Source organism: Ovis canadensis, chromosome 19, assembly GCF_042477335.2.
Source record: "Ovis canadensis isolate MfBH-ARS-UI-01 breed Bighorn chromosome 19, ARS-UI_OviCan_v2, whole genome shotgun sequence".
NCBI classification, from domain to species: domain Eukaryota; kingdom Metazoa; phylum Chordata; class Mammalia; order Artiodactyla; family Bovidae; genus Ovis; species Ovis canadensis.
In genome coordinates, this window is record NC_091263.1 from 58458736 (window position 1) to 58473057 (window position 14322).

General features: G+C 37.0%; 2 protein-coding genes across 2 annotated transcripts in view; one reads left to right on the top strand and one right to left on the bottom strand.

Annotated features, from left to right (window-relative positions):
* The window catches only part of DNAH12 (dynein axonemal heavy chain 12), a 169278-nt gene that overhangs the window by 93145 nt on the left and 61811 nt on the right, over positions 1-14322 (top strand). Inside the window, exons 40-45 of the mRNA XM_069560621.1 lie at positions 906-1161; positions 2900-3199; positions 3673-3851; positions 5339-5531; positions 7359-7520; positions 11609-11803. Coding sequence (XP_069416722.1) covers positions 906-1161; positions 2900-3199; positions 3673-3851; positions 5339-5531; positions 7359-7520; positions 11609-11803 — 1285 coding nt within the window. The remainder of the gene's footprint in view (positions 1-905; positions 1162-2899; positions 3200-3672; positions 3852-5338; positions 5532-7358; positions 7521-11608; positions 11804-14322) is intronic.
* On the bottom strand, positions 6970-7221 carry LOC138424174 (small ribosomal subunit protein eS27-like). Its single transcript, XM_069560622.1, has one exon. It carries the CDS (start codon positions 7219-7221, stop codon positions 6970-6972), a length of 252 nt encoding a protein of 83 aa, XP_069416723.1.

Below are 14322 nucleotides of genomic sequence, written 5' to 3' on the forward strand. Positions count from 1 at the left end.
TTTTTATGTAACAAAAATGTATAGGTTCTCTTTATATATCCTTCTGTGCTCTGAAGATAAGGTTTGAGATGAGAAAAAAGAATCAGAACTTAGCTGTAAGTAGAGTAAGTATATTGCTTATTGTCTAAATAAGAACATTTCTGAGAGTAAAGGGAGGCTGTTAATAGTTACTACAGGACAGGCGCAAACAAGAATTTTCTAAGACAAAGTGGGACATATAGTCATCTTGCCTATAACTGGCTACAAAAAAGATTGATCTCTCATCCATACTTCTGGATTTGGAGTGTAAGACACAAAGCAGAGAGTTCAATGGAAAGAAGAATTGGACAAAAGAAAGGCAAGAACAAGAGGAAGGGACATTCTAGAGACCCAGAAGCTGGACAGCGTTTTCAGTGTCAGTGAAAGGAAAAGCAGAGTGCTGCTTTAAAACAAGTTTTCTCCACAGATTGTTGGTTGCCTGAGGTGGGGCGGAGCAAAATAGGGAAAGGGGGTCAAGTAAGTCAGGGGGTGCAATGTACATCATGTTGACTATAGTTTAGTAATACTGCACCACATATTTGAAAATAGCTCAGAGGAAGAATTGTGAAAGTTATCACAGGAAAAAAAAATATTTGTAACTGTGTCTGGTGACAAATGTTAACTGGACTTATTGTGGTAGTATATGCAAGTATCAAATCATTATGTAGTGCACGGAAACTAATGTTATATCAGTTATACCTCAGTAAAAAAAAGAAGTAAAAATGATAGGAATCCTTACAAAAAAGCTTCTGTTTTTTACTCCAAGCAATATCTAATCTTCCTTTTAGAAAAGCTAAAATCAGATACAGTTTCAAAGGAGCTCTACTTTTCAGTCCATCTTGTTGGCTTTATTACTGACTGTTTTGGGATTTTTATGTGCTTTCAAGGTATGACCTGAAGGACACAAGTAAAATCACGTTGGTTGACATACAGCTGATTGCTGCCATGGGCCCTCCAGGTGGTGGAAGAAATCCAGTTACTCCCCGTTTTATTCGGCATTTCAACATCTGCACCATTAATAGTTTCAGTGATGAAACTATGGTCCGAATCTTCTCATCAATTGTAGCATTCTACCTTAGGACTCGTGACTTTCCTCCTGAGTACTTTTTAGTTGGAAACCAGATTGTCAGTGGGACTATGGAGGTGAGCAAAGAATGCAGAACAAAGTCTTTAATATTACATATATCTGCATTTGATTGTTCGGGTTTTGTATTTTTTTCTTTTCCCCGCTAGCCATCTACTTTTTGTCTTCACTGTCAGAGAAGCTGTCAGGAAGGTTTGAAAACAGGAAGATTGTAGGCTTTGAAATTGGGAAATCTAGCTGGATTTGAGTCTTGACTGCTATTTGTTAGCTATCTAGCTTTGTGCAAGCAACTTAACCTTAGTTTTTTAATCACTAAAATGGGAGCTAATATCTATTTCACAAAGGTTGTTATAAGGAAATCATACAGAACCAGTATCTGTCACATTGTAGGTGTTGCCTTAATTGTTGGGTTCCTACTCTAGTATTTATTAAATTTCCCTTCTCTCTCTCTTTCTTCATGTTTTTATATATATATATATATATAATATATATATATATAAAGAAACTTAAGCAGCTTATGAATACCTTATTTTTGCCAGACTGAATAACCTAGCAGTGGAAGTGAGGGAAAAAAAGGTGGGACACAAGGGTGGGACTAGAAAATGAGACTGTCCATATGGCCAAAGAGTAGCCCTTAACTTACTCAATGTATGTTACCTGCCTCTGCTCAGAGACCAGCCTCATAGCTGATGGTAAAAGGGGAAAAATGTATTTAAGGTAGTTTAGTGATAATCTCATTGAACTAGGCTTTCTGGAGGTTGAGATCACTGCAACCAGAAGCAAAAAGCCCCCGAGAATCAATCCATCAGTTCCAAAAGCATTGGGTCTTTCTAAAGTTCTTCTGCCCCTGTTCTGGTGGAATAGTGTGTTGTTAAAATAGAGAAACTAAAATAGCAAAGAGATAGTCCATTGCAATTACTATGCTTTATTCTGATACAGAAAAATGCTTCTCTTTATAAAATATATTTATTTCTATTTATAAAATATGATATTTGTATTATGTATTTATATATCCTGGAAAGAGAAGGGAGTTGGTTAGGCAGAATAGAATACAGAAAGGATCCTCTGGGTTTTTTTTTCTGTCTTTGATACACTTGATAACACCTACCATGTGTGGAGATTAAGGGCGGGAAATGAATTAGAGAAGATATAAATTAGATAAATTTATAAATTAAAAAATAAATATTTTTCTATATTATCAAAGGTTTAATTTATCTTTCTTCAAGAGAATGATAAGCTTAATGAATTCAGCATGTAGTAAAAATATACTTCATTTTGATATTATAGCCAATTAAGATAGAAGGAAGAGAAGGGAGAGAGAAGGGAAGGGAGAGAATATGTTGATGTGAAGTCAGTGGTGGTCAAAGAAAATTGTTTCATCATCTTGTTCATTTCGAATGTTTCAGAATACATTGTCTGATTTCACTTTCTACTGAAGTTTTTGTTCAGTGTTTAATCCCAGGTCATTCACCTTTAAATGGAACAACTATAATTACTGGGAAATAAAAGCATTGTCACTTTTTGGGCATGGATGGAATCAGATGATATTAAGTTCCCCCAACTTTATAATTCCTGGTCAAGTGCTGTAAAGCAAAATAAATAGACATATGCTATGCTAGACTCAGAACTATACAATATAATATATAAGCCAATATAATCTGATGGGATAAATAAAATATTTTATATAATATACTCTTTGTTACAGCATATTATCTTCTTGACTTTATAGTACAGTGTTGTTGGCTTTGCTGATTATAAGCATTTGACTTTTTGCTTTGTTGCTTTTTTTATATTCAGATATATAAACAATCTATGGAAAATCTTTTGCCCACTCCTACAAAATCTCACTACACTTTCAACTTGCGGGATTTTTCACGTGTCATCCAGGGCTGTTTGCTCATTGAAAGAGATGCTGTGGAGGGCAAGCACACTATGATCCGTCTGTTTGTGCATGAGGTTCTCCGAGTGTTTTATGATCGCCTCATTAACGACAGTGACCGATTCTGGCTGTTCACTTTAACCAAAAATGTTGTAAAGGACCATTTTAAAGAATCATTTGATAGTATCTTTTCACATTTGAGGAAAGGGAATGCACCAGTGAGTATATTTACTGTTTAAAAACAAGTTAAAACAGTCTAATAGGAATTATTACAGTCAACTTATCTTTAGAAGAATGCTATTACTCCTTCATGATCATATTCTTTTTAACGCTCGTCATAGATCAACATTTAGCTTGAGAAGATTTGATTTCAGAATAGTTATATATATAACATAGAAGTTATATGTTAGGGATTGAATGATAATAGTAGATACAAGGTGCTTAGCATGGTGACTATCCCTTAGTAACTACTCACTAAGTGGGGTGCTTAGAATGACTTTTCCAGCTTCCAGTGTGGGGGGGGAGGGGGAAACTTATATGATAGAAAAAAGCTCTTTTCATTTCCTCAGGATATAATGTAGTTTCGGGTGTTAATTATACAACTATATTAGTTATTACCCGAATGTTTAGAAGAATTGTTTATTTTAGAAAAAATTTTAACTTTTGTAATTCGTTGATTTCCATTTTATAGATATCTGAAGAGGAGCTAAGAAATCTCATGTTTGGTGACTATTTGAACCCTGACCTTGAAGGAGATGACAGAGTTTATATTGAAATTCCAAATATTCATCATTTTAGTGATGTTGTAGACCAATGTTTAGATGAGTATAATCAAACTCACAAAACAAGAATGAATCTTGTCGTTTTTAGGTACTGTATTTGGTTTTGATGCTTAAAATTACTATTTGTAAAATTTTATTGTGAAATGTTTAGAATGTAAAAAAAGATTTTTTAATTTGAATTTATTTAAATATTTATTTAAAATCTCTAGCAATTTATTTGAAATCTCTTGTGTAGCCAGCCCTCCCTCACTGCCTTCCCGTTGTTGCTTGCAGGGGTAAAAAGAAACTCATGTGTTTCTTTAGATTTTTACTACATGTGTGTGTTCCTAAGGGCTTCCCAGGTTGCTCAGTGGTAAAGAATCCACTTAGCAATGCAGGAAGCACAAGTTCAATCCCTGGGTTGGGAAGGTCCCCTGGAGGAGGAAATGGCAACCCTCTCCAGTATTCTTGCCTGGAGAATCCCATGGACAGAGGAGCCTGGTGGGCTACAGCCCATGGAGTCACAAAGAGTCGGACAGTTAGTGACTGAGCATGCCCACACGTATGTTCCTAAACATACAGGCAGTCTTATTTTGCATGTTTAAAAATCATATAAGTGGTATCATTCTGTGCATATTCCTTTGCAAGTTGGTTTATTCCAGACCGTGAAATTTACAAAAAAACCAAAGTTTTACTACTGTATTGCATTCCACTGTATAATTTTAACACAGTGGAATCATTCTTCTGAGATAGACTTCTGTTTCAGATACTAAGTACTGATACTAGGTACTAGTACTGATACTGATACTAGTTCAGATACTAGGTAACTTCTAGATTTGTAATTATGAAAAAGGTTTGAATATTCGTGTCTCCTTGGTTACATGTGTAGGCTATATTCTTAGAAGTGGAATTATTATGTCATGATATGTTAGCATCTTCTACTTTACTAAGTTTTGCCAAAGTCTCTTCAGAAATTATCATTGTTTTTTAGAACTTCCATTGTTTCCCACCCTTGCCAACACTTAGGATTGCCAGATTTGGTTAGTTTTGTCAGTATCACACTGTGTCTTTATTTTAATTTCCCTGATTACTAGTGTGTGGATACCTTTTCTGTATGTATATAACTGACTTTTTAGTTCTCACATAAAAATCCTAGTATTAAAATGTTGAATACATTTTTTCTTTTCCTTTTACCCTGCTTGTGATATCTTAGTTCCCTGACCAGGGATTGAACCCTGGCCCTTGGCAGTGAAAATCTAGAGTCCTAACTAGTGGACCACCAGGGAATTTCTGAAGAAATCTTTTAAATAAAAATAATATACTCCAGTACAAATAGTTAACAATTTCATTTTATTTTTGTAACTTACATATATTATATTTCCTGAATTTGTACTTCAAATAGTTTTCCTTTACATCAAATGGTCGAATTGTAACTGCCTTTGAAATACCACACTTATTCATGATTACGTCTTTAAAATTGAGATAGAAACATATGGGACAGCAAAGTCCACCCTTCTAGGGAGGTAAAGCAATAATTATGGGTAAATAAACATTTACATTTGTATTTTCAAGTATAATAATATCTATATATCATAGGTATGTATTGGAACATTTATCCCGAATATGTCGGATTCTGAAGCAGTCTGGTGGAAATGCTTTGCTTGTCGGACTTGGAGGAAGTGGTCGTCAATCTTTAACACGTCTTGCTACATCCATGGCAAAAATGCAGATTTTCCAACCAGAAATTTCAAAGAGTTATGGTATGAATGAGTGGAGAGAGGACCTGAAGGTAAAATCAGGAGGATATCTAGTGTCTAAAATAACATCCGTGCATTCTTTTATCTGTAAAGAGAGAGCCAACCTGTATAGCTAGCTGTGTGCTGAATGCAATGGTGATAATACCACTATCCCTAGGCAGTTACTGCATGTGCTGAGCACTGTTTGAAGTGCTTTACATATGTGCTTTCTTTCTACAAGTATGGCAATTAAGTGTAGCGGGTATGGTTGTCTCTGTGTTTTACTGATAGGGAAACTGAAGTTGAGAACAGGTATGCACAGCAGAGTGGGATTTATAACTTCAGTCTTATCCACTGCATTCTTACCATGCTGCTGCTGATTCTGTCTTCATTCTAGTGCAGAAAGGCCTTATTTCTGACAAATGTGTTTTTTCAGTAGACTGTTAGATACAAACCTCAGTGGTGATGACGATGTCATCAAAGTTGTCAAATCTTGATAGTTTCTTTAGAGCTGTGCTGCTGTTCCAGTAACCAATAGAATAGTGGAGGGCATACTTGGGCTTCATACGCACATGCCTGTGGTTTCACTGGCCCTGGAAGAGAGATGACCCAAAGTGGAAAAAAACAAGAGAGACTTTGCTGGACTTTTTAAACTTTTTCTGACCTTCATGTACTAAATAAGTCTACATCTTAAAAATGAGTGTGGAGAACAGGCTTTTATATCTCCATTCTTAGATGGACAGATTCTTTCTTTTTTTAAATCCATCTTAGTTCCTGAAGTGAGACTGTGAATGGGCCCTCTTAAATCATAAGCCCACCTCTGAATCAATGACTGTGCCTTGGGGCTTGGAAAATTGGCCAGTTGGAGTCTCCCACTGGAGGGATGGGTAAAATGGAGGCCCAGATAGACAGTGCCACCAGAATGGGAGAAGTGAAAGTGAAAGTTGCTTAGTCATGTCTGAATCTTTGTGACCCCATGGACTATAGTCCATGGTATTCTCCAGGCCAGAATACTGGAGTGGGTAGCCATTCCCTTCTTCAGGGGATCTTCCCAACCCAGGGATCGAACCCAGGTCTCCCACGTTGCAGGTGGATTCCAGCTGCTTGTGCTTTCCTTGTGGCTCAGCTGTTAGATATAAACCTCAGTGGTGACGACGATGTCATCAAAGTTGTCAAATCTTGAGCTGTGCTGCTGTTCCAGTAACCAACAGAGTAGTGGAGGGCGTACCTGGGGCTTCATACACATGTGCTTATGGTTCTGCTGGCCCTGGAAGAGAGATGACACAAAGTGGAAAAAAGCAATAGAGACTTTGCTGGACTTTTTAAACTTTTTCTGATCTTCGTGTAATAAATAAGTCTACATCTTAAAAGTGAGTGAGCCACAAGGGAAGCCCCAATGGGAGAGGTACTACTCTAAAATTGAGATTTTTTAAAAAGTCCAAAACGTGTGTTTTGGGGACGGTTTCCCATTCATCTTGATACAGGGAGCTTTCAGTGTCGCTTCCATCTGAAAGAGCGTCCTTCTGTGAGCCTTGCTTTTCCTCCTGTAGGCTGGCAGAGGACAGTAGAGCAGCCAACACACGAAACTACTGTTTGTGCATGGCTAAAGACGGTGGTGATGTTATAGCAACCTGGGCATTTTACACCTGTGAAATAGGAACTGGGGCTCTGCACCAGGCGCTTCTTCTTGTGTTTCCTCTTCTCTTCCGGAGAGGGATGAAGAAGATCCTTTGTGAGGGGCATGTTCTCATGAGGAGGTTGTCACCGCCAGAAAGGGCGAGATGTTGTTATCAAAAGAAAGGAAAGGGGAAGGAAAGCAAAAAAAAAAAAAAAAGCGGATTTCCACCACATTCTGATTCTAAGTACATTTTTATTTTAAGGCCCTTTTAAGGAACGTGGGCATGAAGGGCCAGAAGACAGTCTTTCTAATCACGGACACTCAGATTAAAGAGGAAGCTTTTCTAGAGGATATTGACAGTGTGCTCAATACTGGAGAAGTACCTAATATTTTTGCAGCAGATGAAAAACAAGAAGTGATGGAGGTAAATGCTTTTCAGAGAGTGCTGCTCCCGACTCAGAAGTGTTACCTTGAAACTTTTCTGTTTTTCAGTATAAATATGGCTTGTGCAGAGAACTTTGGTAATCAAAAACTTAATGTATATTTTATTTTAATACTTTTTTGGGTGAATTTTAAATAGTTATAACTGTAGAAGTATAGTTATGAGACAGAATTTTAATTATTTTAACTCAGCTTTTTCCATAATGATGACAGTGTTTCATCCATTTGATCTCATTTAGCATGTTTTATGAATGATGAGAGATTTAAAATCATGTCTTTTTTCTTTACCTGGAGAATAGGTGCTTTACAGTGCTGTGTCAGTTTCTGCTGTACAGCAAAGTCAATCAGCCATACATATACAAACATTCCCTCTTTTTTGAATTTCCTTCTCATTTAAATCATCTCAGAGCATGGAATAGAGTTCCCTGTGCTATACAGTAGGTTCTCATTATAGAGAGTAGTGTGTATATGTCAAAAAATAAAATAATGTCTTATGGTTACAGTGATATGAGAAAATATAGCTTTAAAACACTACTTGATTCACTTTTATAGTTTGCCACTAGTTAGTAAAATTTTCAGTTTAATAAAACTACTTGTATTGATTCTGGTACATCTGGGAATCATGCTTTGTGATTTAGTTGACAAAGAAAAATACATTTTTGATGCACCCCTACTTCAGATGTCCTGACCTTCAACCACCATTTCTCAGATCTTCCCAAACAAGATTTCAGCTAGTAGTTCCCATTTCCTGTTATCATAACTACTTTTACCCACTTTTTACCCACTTTTACATCACTCATACCAGGATGCTTCATTCCAGCCTCCAGTGAAAGCTTCTGAAGTAAAATGGATCCCCCCTGGTAGTTCAAGCACCCTGCGTTTCTCATCTATGGAATGAAAGTATTATACACACAGAATAGTTCCTCCTATACAGCATCATCAAATGAAATAAGGTAGTTATGGAATGCCAGGCACTTAGAAAGCCCTCAGCAAACGTGATGCACCACCAGTTCATGGCCTGGAGTGGGGAAGGAGAAAGGAAAAAAAATTCCAAGTTCTCTACTTGTATCTGGGTAGCATCAAGGTTGTGGCTAAAAGTTCCTAAGAATGGCGTTTCTCCTAATCCATAGGAAAAATATATTCCCTACACTCCTTTCTAGGGAATGAGACCCTTTGGGGAATGGGATTTTCTAAACTTTGCAAGGCTTTTCTGCTCACTTTAGTGGTTGTTTATCTTTTTCTTCTCATCACTTTGCTACAGAGCTTTTCCATGGCTTTACTCTTTTATGGTATGATCCAAGAATAGCCTGAAGAACTTATTTCCTTCATATTCCACCCAAACCTAGGAACACCATATCAATTTATCCACAAGGAAATAGCTATGGTCAGAACTCACATGTACCAAAGTGCATCCTTTTATTTATTTATTTTTGCTTGCTTTATACTAATATTTAAAAATATAAAAGATATATAAGTTATATTAATTTCTTTGCATACCCTGCACTTTGAAGACCAGGTCTTGGACTTTGCTTATTTCATCCATTTGACACAGATCACTGATAACTGATCTATAGAGCTTGGGCCTGGTCCTGCCTACTGATCACCTCTTATAGACTCAGCACAGTCTCTGACGTCAGCATTACAATTGTAGCTTCAGCCTTCCATTTCCAGGCTACTTTTCCACTGTTCTGTTCGCACTCCTTGCAGAATTAAATTGCTGCAAAGTTTTTCCTCAATTTTGCAGTGACTTATTTACCATATTTAGTGATATTTTCTCAGTTCTCTTTTAAAATTATCATCCATCTCTGAAATAACTCATCATTTCTCTGTTAAAATATGTTTTTCTTTGACTGCTGTGAAAGTCCCCTCAGTTTGTTCCCTAATCTCCTTCAATATCTACTCTTTTTCTTGCTCCCAGAATCAGTTGTGCCCCCAAAGTATTAGTATTTCTGTGTGCATGTAGATGTTACTCCCTACTTCTACTCTAGAGGCATTGACCTTTGTTATTGTTGTTTAGTTGCTGAGTTGTGTCCGACTCTTTGTGACCCCACAGACTGTAGCCCACCAGGCTCCTCTGTCCATGGGATTTCCCAGGCAAGAATCCTGGAGTGGGCTGCCATTTCCTCCTGCAGGGGATCTTGCTGACCCGGAGGTCAAGCCCGCATCTCCTGCATCAGCGTGTGGACTCTTTACCAGTGAGCCAGCAGCAAAGACCACATTAACTCTTATTTCTGTGTAAATAATGCCTATATTTATATCACCATCTTGGCCCTTTCTTGAACTCTTGTTCTAGTTACAACCATGCTTTACCTTTCTAAATCTGAATGTCCCCCTGTTAACTCAAAAGTTAATGGAGGTAGACAACCTGAACATAATTTCACAGATTGACACTAATCGTAATAATCTTAATCTGAGAATTACCTTCAGGATGAATAAACAAAGTTGATTTACAGTTTCCCATAGATCTATATCTGTCACATATCTAGAGTAGAGAGGTCTTTTAGAAATAAATTCACTACTATCACACTGGAAATTGTATGATCATTGTGATCACTTCCTAAATTTGAGTTGAGTTGAGTTCAGTCATTCAGTCATATCTGACTCTTTGTGACGCCAAATTTGCTATTGAAAAAAATGTAAATCTACCTTTTAAAATTTTATTTTCTTTTAAAAATCTGTTTATAAGATAATTTATTGAGTATGAAACCTTTTCTACTTTGAAGGAGAAAGTTAGGATATAAAAAGCTGAAAAGTACTTACCTATGAGATAAGAACTGTTTTAAGTGTTCATATGTAATAACTCTTTGATCACTCAACAACCCCTTGATATATTGATAAGTACTCTTGCCCTCATTTTATCGATAAGGAAACTAAATAACAGAGAGATTAAGTAACTTGCCTCAAGGTCACATAGATAATCAGCTGCAAGCTGGAATTTGAATTCAAAAAGTTTGATTCTAAAGCCATTATGCCAGACCTCATGTAAGAAGCCTTTTTCATATAGAGATATTAATAGGTTGGCCAAAAAGCTCATTTCGATTTTTTGTACGCTGTTATGGAAAAGCCTGAAAGAACTTTTGGTCAATCCAACATAAAGGAAAAAAATTAGAAGTAATGTATAATCTCATTGGGCTTCACTGGTGACTAAAGAATTGGTAAAGAATCCACCTACCAATCAAGGATATGCATTGGGTTCAATCCCTGGGTTGGGAAGATCCCTTGGAGAAGGGAATGGTTACCCACTCCAGTATTCTTGCCTGGAGAATTCCATAGACAGAGGAACCTGGCAGGCACAGTCCATGGGGTCACAAAGAGTCATACATGACTGAGTGAAATAATCTCATTACCAAACTCTATTATCATTTCAAAAAATACAAACATTAAAAGAATAAAGTCAGATAGTTCAAATAGCGGAAGAATGTCCAAAATGAAAAAAATGATATAAACCAAGAAGAATATACAAAATAAGCATGAACTCCCCTCTTTCATTCTCCTGAGTCCATCTCACCCAAAGGAACCACTGTTAATAGTTCTTTGTGTTTGCTTCTGTAAAAAAGTATATGTTTACACATATGCACCTGTGTATTTTTTAATTTAACAAAAAGGATCATATTATGCATACTGTTGCACAATTTGACCTTGCATTTATTTTTTCTTGCTGATCTTGCCATAGCACGTGTTGATGCATCTCATTATCTTTAACAGTTGTTTAAAATTACAGTGTATGGATGTTTTATAATGTTTTTAACTGCATACTTTAGTTGTTTCAATTGTTTGCTCTTAAAACCAGTGTTGAATTATAGTGTCCCATATGTTTATCTTGGTGAACTTTTTGTGACTATTTTTATAAGTTAAATTTTTGACAGATACTTATTTTTAAATTATAGAATTATGGAATTGAAAGTAGTCTTCTAAGTGCAGACTATATCAAAGCCATTATATTGATATAAAAACAAAAATTTTAAGATATTTGTAAGAGGAGTAATACAAATTCTTAATATTTTAGTATCTACTAATCTTTTTATCAGCTTATGTGTTTCTATTTACAAGGCTTTTTCTGGTATTCCCTAGGGTGTTCGTCCTGTGGCGCAGGCTGGCAATAAACACGGTGAACTCAGTCCTTTAGCCCTGTTTGCTTTCTTTGTGAATCGCTGCAAAGAAAACCTTCATGTTGTAGTGGCCTTTAGCCCCATTGGAGATGCCTTTCGAAATCGTTTGAGGCAATTCCCATCCCTCATCAATTGCTGTACCATTGACTGGTTTCAGGTTTGTAATTTGCAGTGTGTGTGTTGTGTGTGTGTGTGTGTGTGTGTGTTAATTGTTCAGTTGTGTCTGACTCTTTGCAACCCCATGGTTGGTATCCCATCAGGCTCCACTGTCCATGTGATTCTCCAGGCAAGAATACTGGAGTGGGTTGCCATTCCCTTCTCCAGGGGCTCTTCCCAACCCAGGAATCAAACCTGGATGTCCTGCATTGCAGGCAGATTCTTTACCATCTGAACCATCAGAGATAACTAAATCTTTTGGACTCTTACAGAAATCTTATTCAACTTCTATTAATATGCATGTATCAAGTGCTTTTTAGTTACTCACTCTAATGGTAGCACCAGGGACTTGGAAGACTCCATGATCCCCAAAATGATCTCATATACTAGACTGGAAGACAAAAAAGACAGCTAGCAAATGAACAGTCAGTTACATAAAAGAACCATAGTCTTGGCATGCAAAGTTGTACTTATTAAGGCAGTGTCTTTCTGAAGCATGAAAATGAATCCATTACATAGAGGAGGGTTGTATAAGGAACCAGTAGAATGTATCTTATATATATATGTATGTACATATATATGTATGTACATATGTTTACATGTTTATATATGTACATGTTTACATATATATACACACCCATATATATATATAAAGATATATTTAGGGATAGATATATCTTTATCTATTTATACATATATTTATTATAAGGAATTGGCTCACATCTTTACGGAGGCTGATGATTTTCAAGATTTGCAGTTGGCAAGCTGGAGACCCATGAAAGCTGATGGTGTCATTCCAGTTTGAAGGACAGCAGGCTTGAGACCTAGGAAAAGGTGTTCTGCTTGAGTTCAAAGGCAGGAAAAAAAACTAATGTCCTCACTCAAAGGCCATCATGCAGGAGGAATTCCCTCTTATTTGAGGGAGGTTCAGCCTTTTTGTTCTATTCAGGCCTTCAACTGATTGGATGAGGCCCACTTACATTAGGGAGAGCAATCTGCTTTATTCAGTCTATTCATTTAAATGTTGAACCCATCCAAAATGCACCTCACAGAAACAACTAGAATAATGTTGGACCAAATATATAGGCACACGTAAAATTAACCATCATAAGAGGTTAATGCACATGCAGAGGTGTAACAGTGGGGAGAGTGTGGTTCATTTGGGCAAATAGTTAAGTAGTTTGGCGTGGCTGACTGGCAATGAGGGCAATAGGAGTTAAGTTGGAGCTTTGAGTGGGTGCCAGGCTATAAATGAATGTGTAAATGTGTCTAAGAATTTGATTTTATACCAAAGACATTGCAAGGCAATTAACATGTATTTAGCTAATCTACATTTCAGGAATAACCCAAAACTCTTGGAAGCTTTATGGTGGATGATTTGGAATCAGGCAAAACAAGAGACAGGAAGACTAGCTGGGTGACAGTTTCAGTCATGCCAGCAGCGAATGATACAGGCTATCACCTCATTTAAACAGAGCAAATCACCACTGCCTGTGTAAAACCATTCAGTATTTACGTTCTTGAGAAGGGTAGCTCATGGTGCCTTCTATTTATTTGTTTTATGCCTAATGTATTGTGGACTACAGCTTGACCCTGGATAGTTTCTTTTAAAAATAATTTTCTAATACTAATGGGTTTTATTCTCTTTCATCTTTATCAATTGCATGTTTGAAAAACAGTAATTCTTCCCTTTTGAGGACTGCAGTGTGTTTCAGCTAGTGGATGTTTTAGAATTTATACAACAATAAAAGTCATGTGAAATAGTTTTCCTTTATGCAAGCTGTATCTTAATATTGCCTTCATTAAGTAGCCCCAAACCAAAACCAAACAAACAAAGCCTGTCCAGTTAAATAAGTGTTTCTTTTGTGAAATCTTGTAAGTACAATTCTATTTCTGAATATGTTTTTTATAACCATGAGGCTTTCTGTTCTATTATATGTGATTCATACTTTTCGGGGGAAATTTCAAGAAAGAAAGAACGAGGAGTTGCAAACAGAGAAGGGAAGTTAAATGGATAACAGAGAGGAGCCAAGGTTTTACAGTGAAGCAGTGGGGATACAGAAGCTGTGGCGGGGCACGGAGGGCATTGTTTGAGGCCTGAATCTTTTAAGGCTGGGAAGTGAGTGTGAACTACTATGTGTCACATAGTCGAGAAGTCACTGACTTTTTGGATAGATCTCTGTTCTCCGAAATAGGGTGTAAACTTACCAGAGGTGCCGAAACAGTTCAGAAGATAAGGGTAGAATTTACTGAAATACTCACTTGTGTATGAAATATCTCATGTGAATTGACATTGCTTCTCTGGTGGCTCAGGTGGTAAATAATCTGCCTGCAATGCAGGACACCCAGGTTTGATCCCTGGGTTGGGAAGATCCCCTGGAGAAGGGAATGGCAACCCACTGCACAATTCTTGCCTGGAGAATTCTGTGGGCAGAGGAGCCTGGCGGGCTGTAGTCCATGGAGTTACAAACAGTTGGACACAGCTGAGCAGCCTGCACTTTTACTTTCACTTTCCCGCTC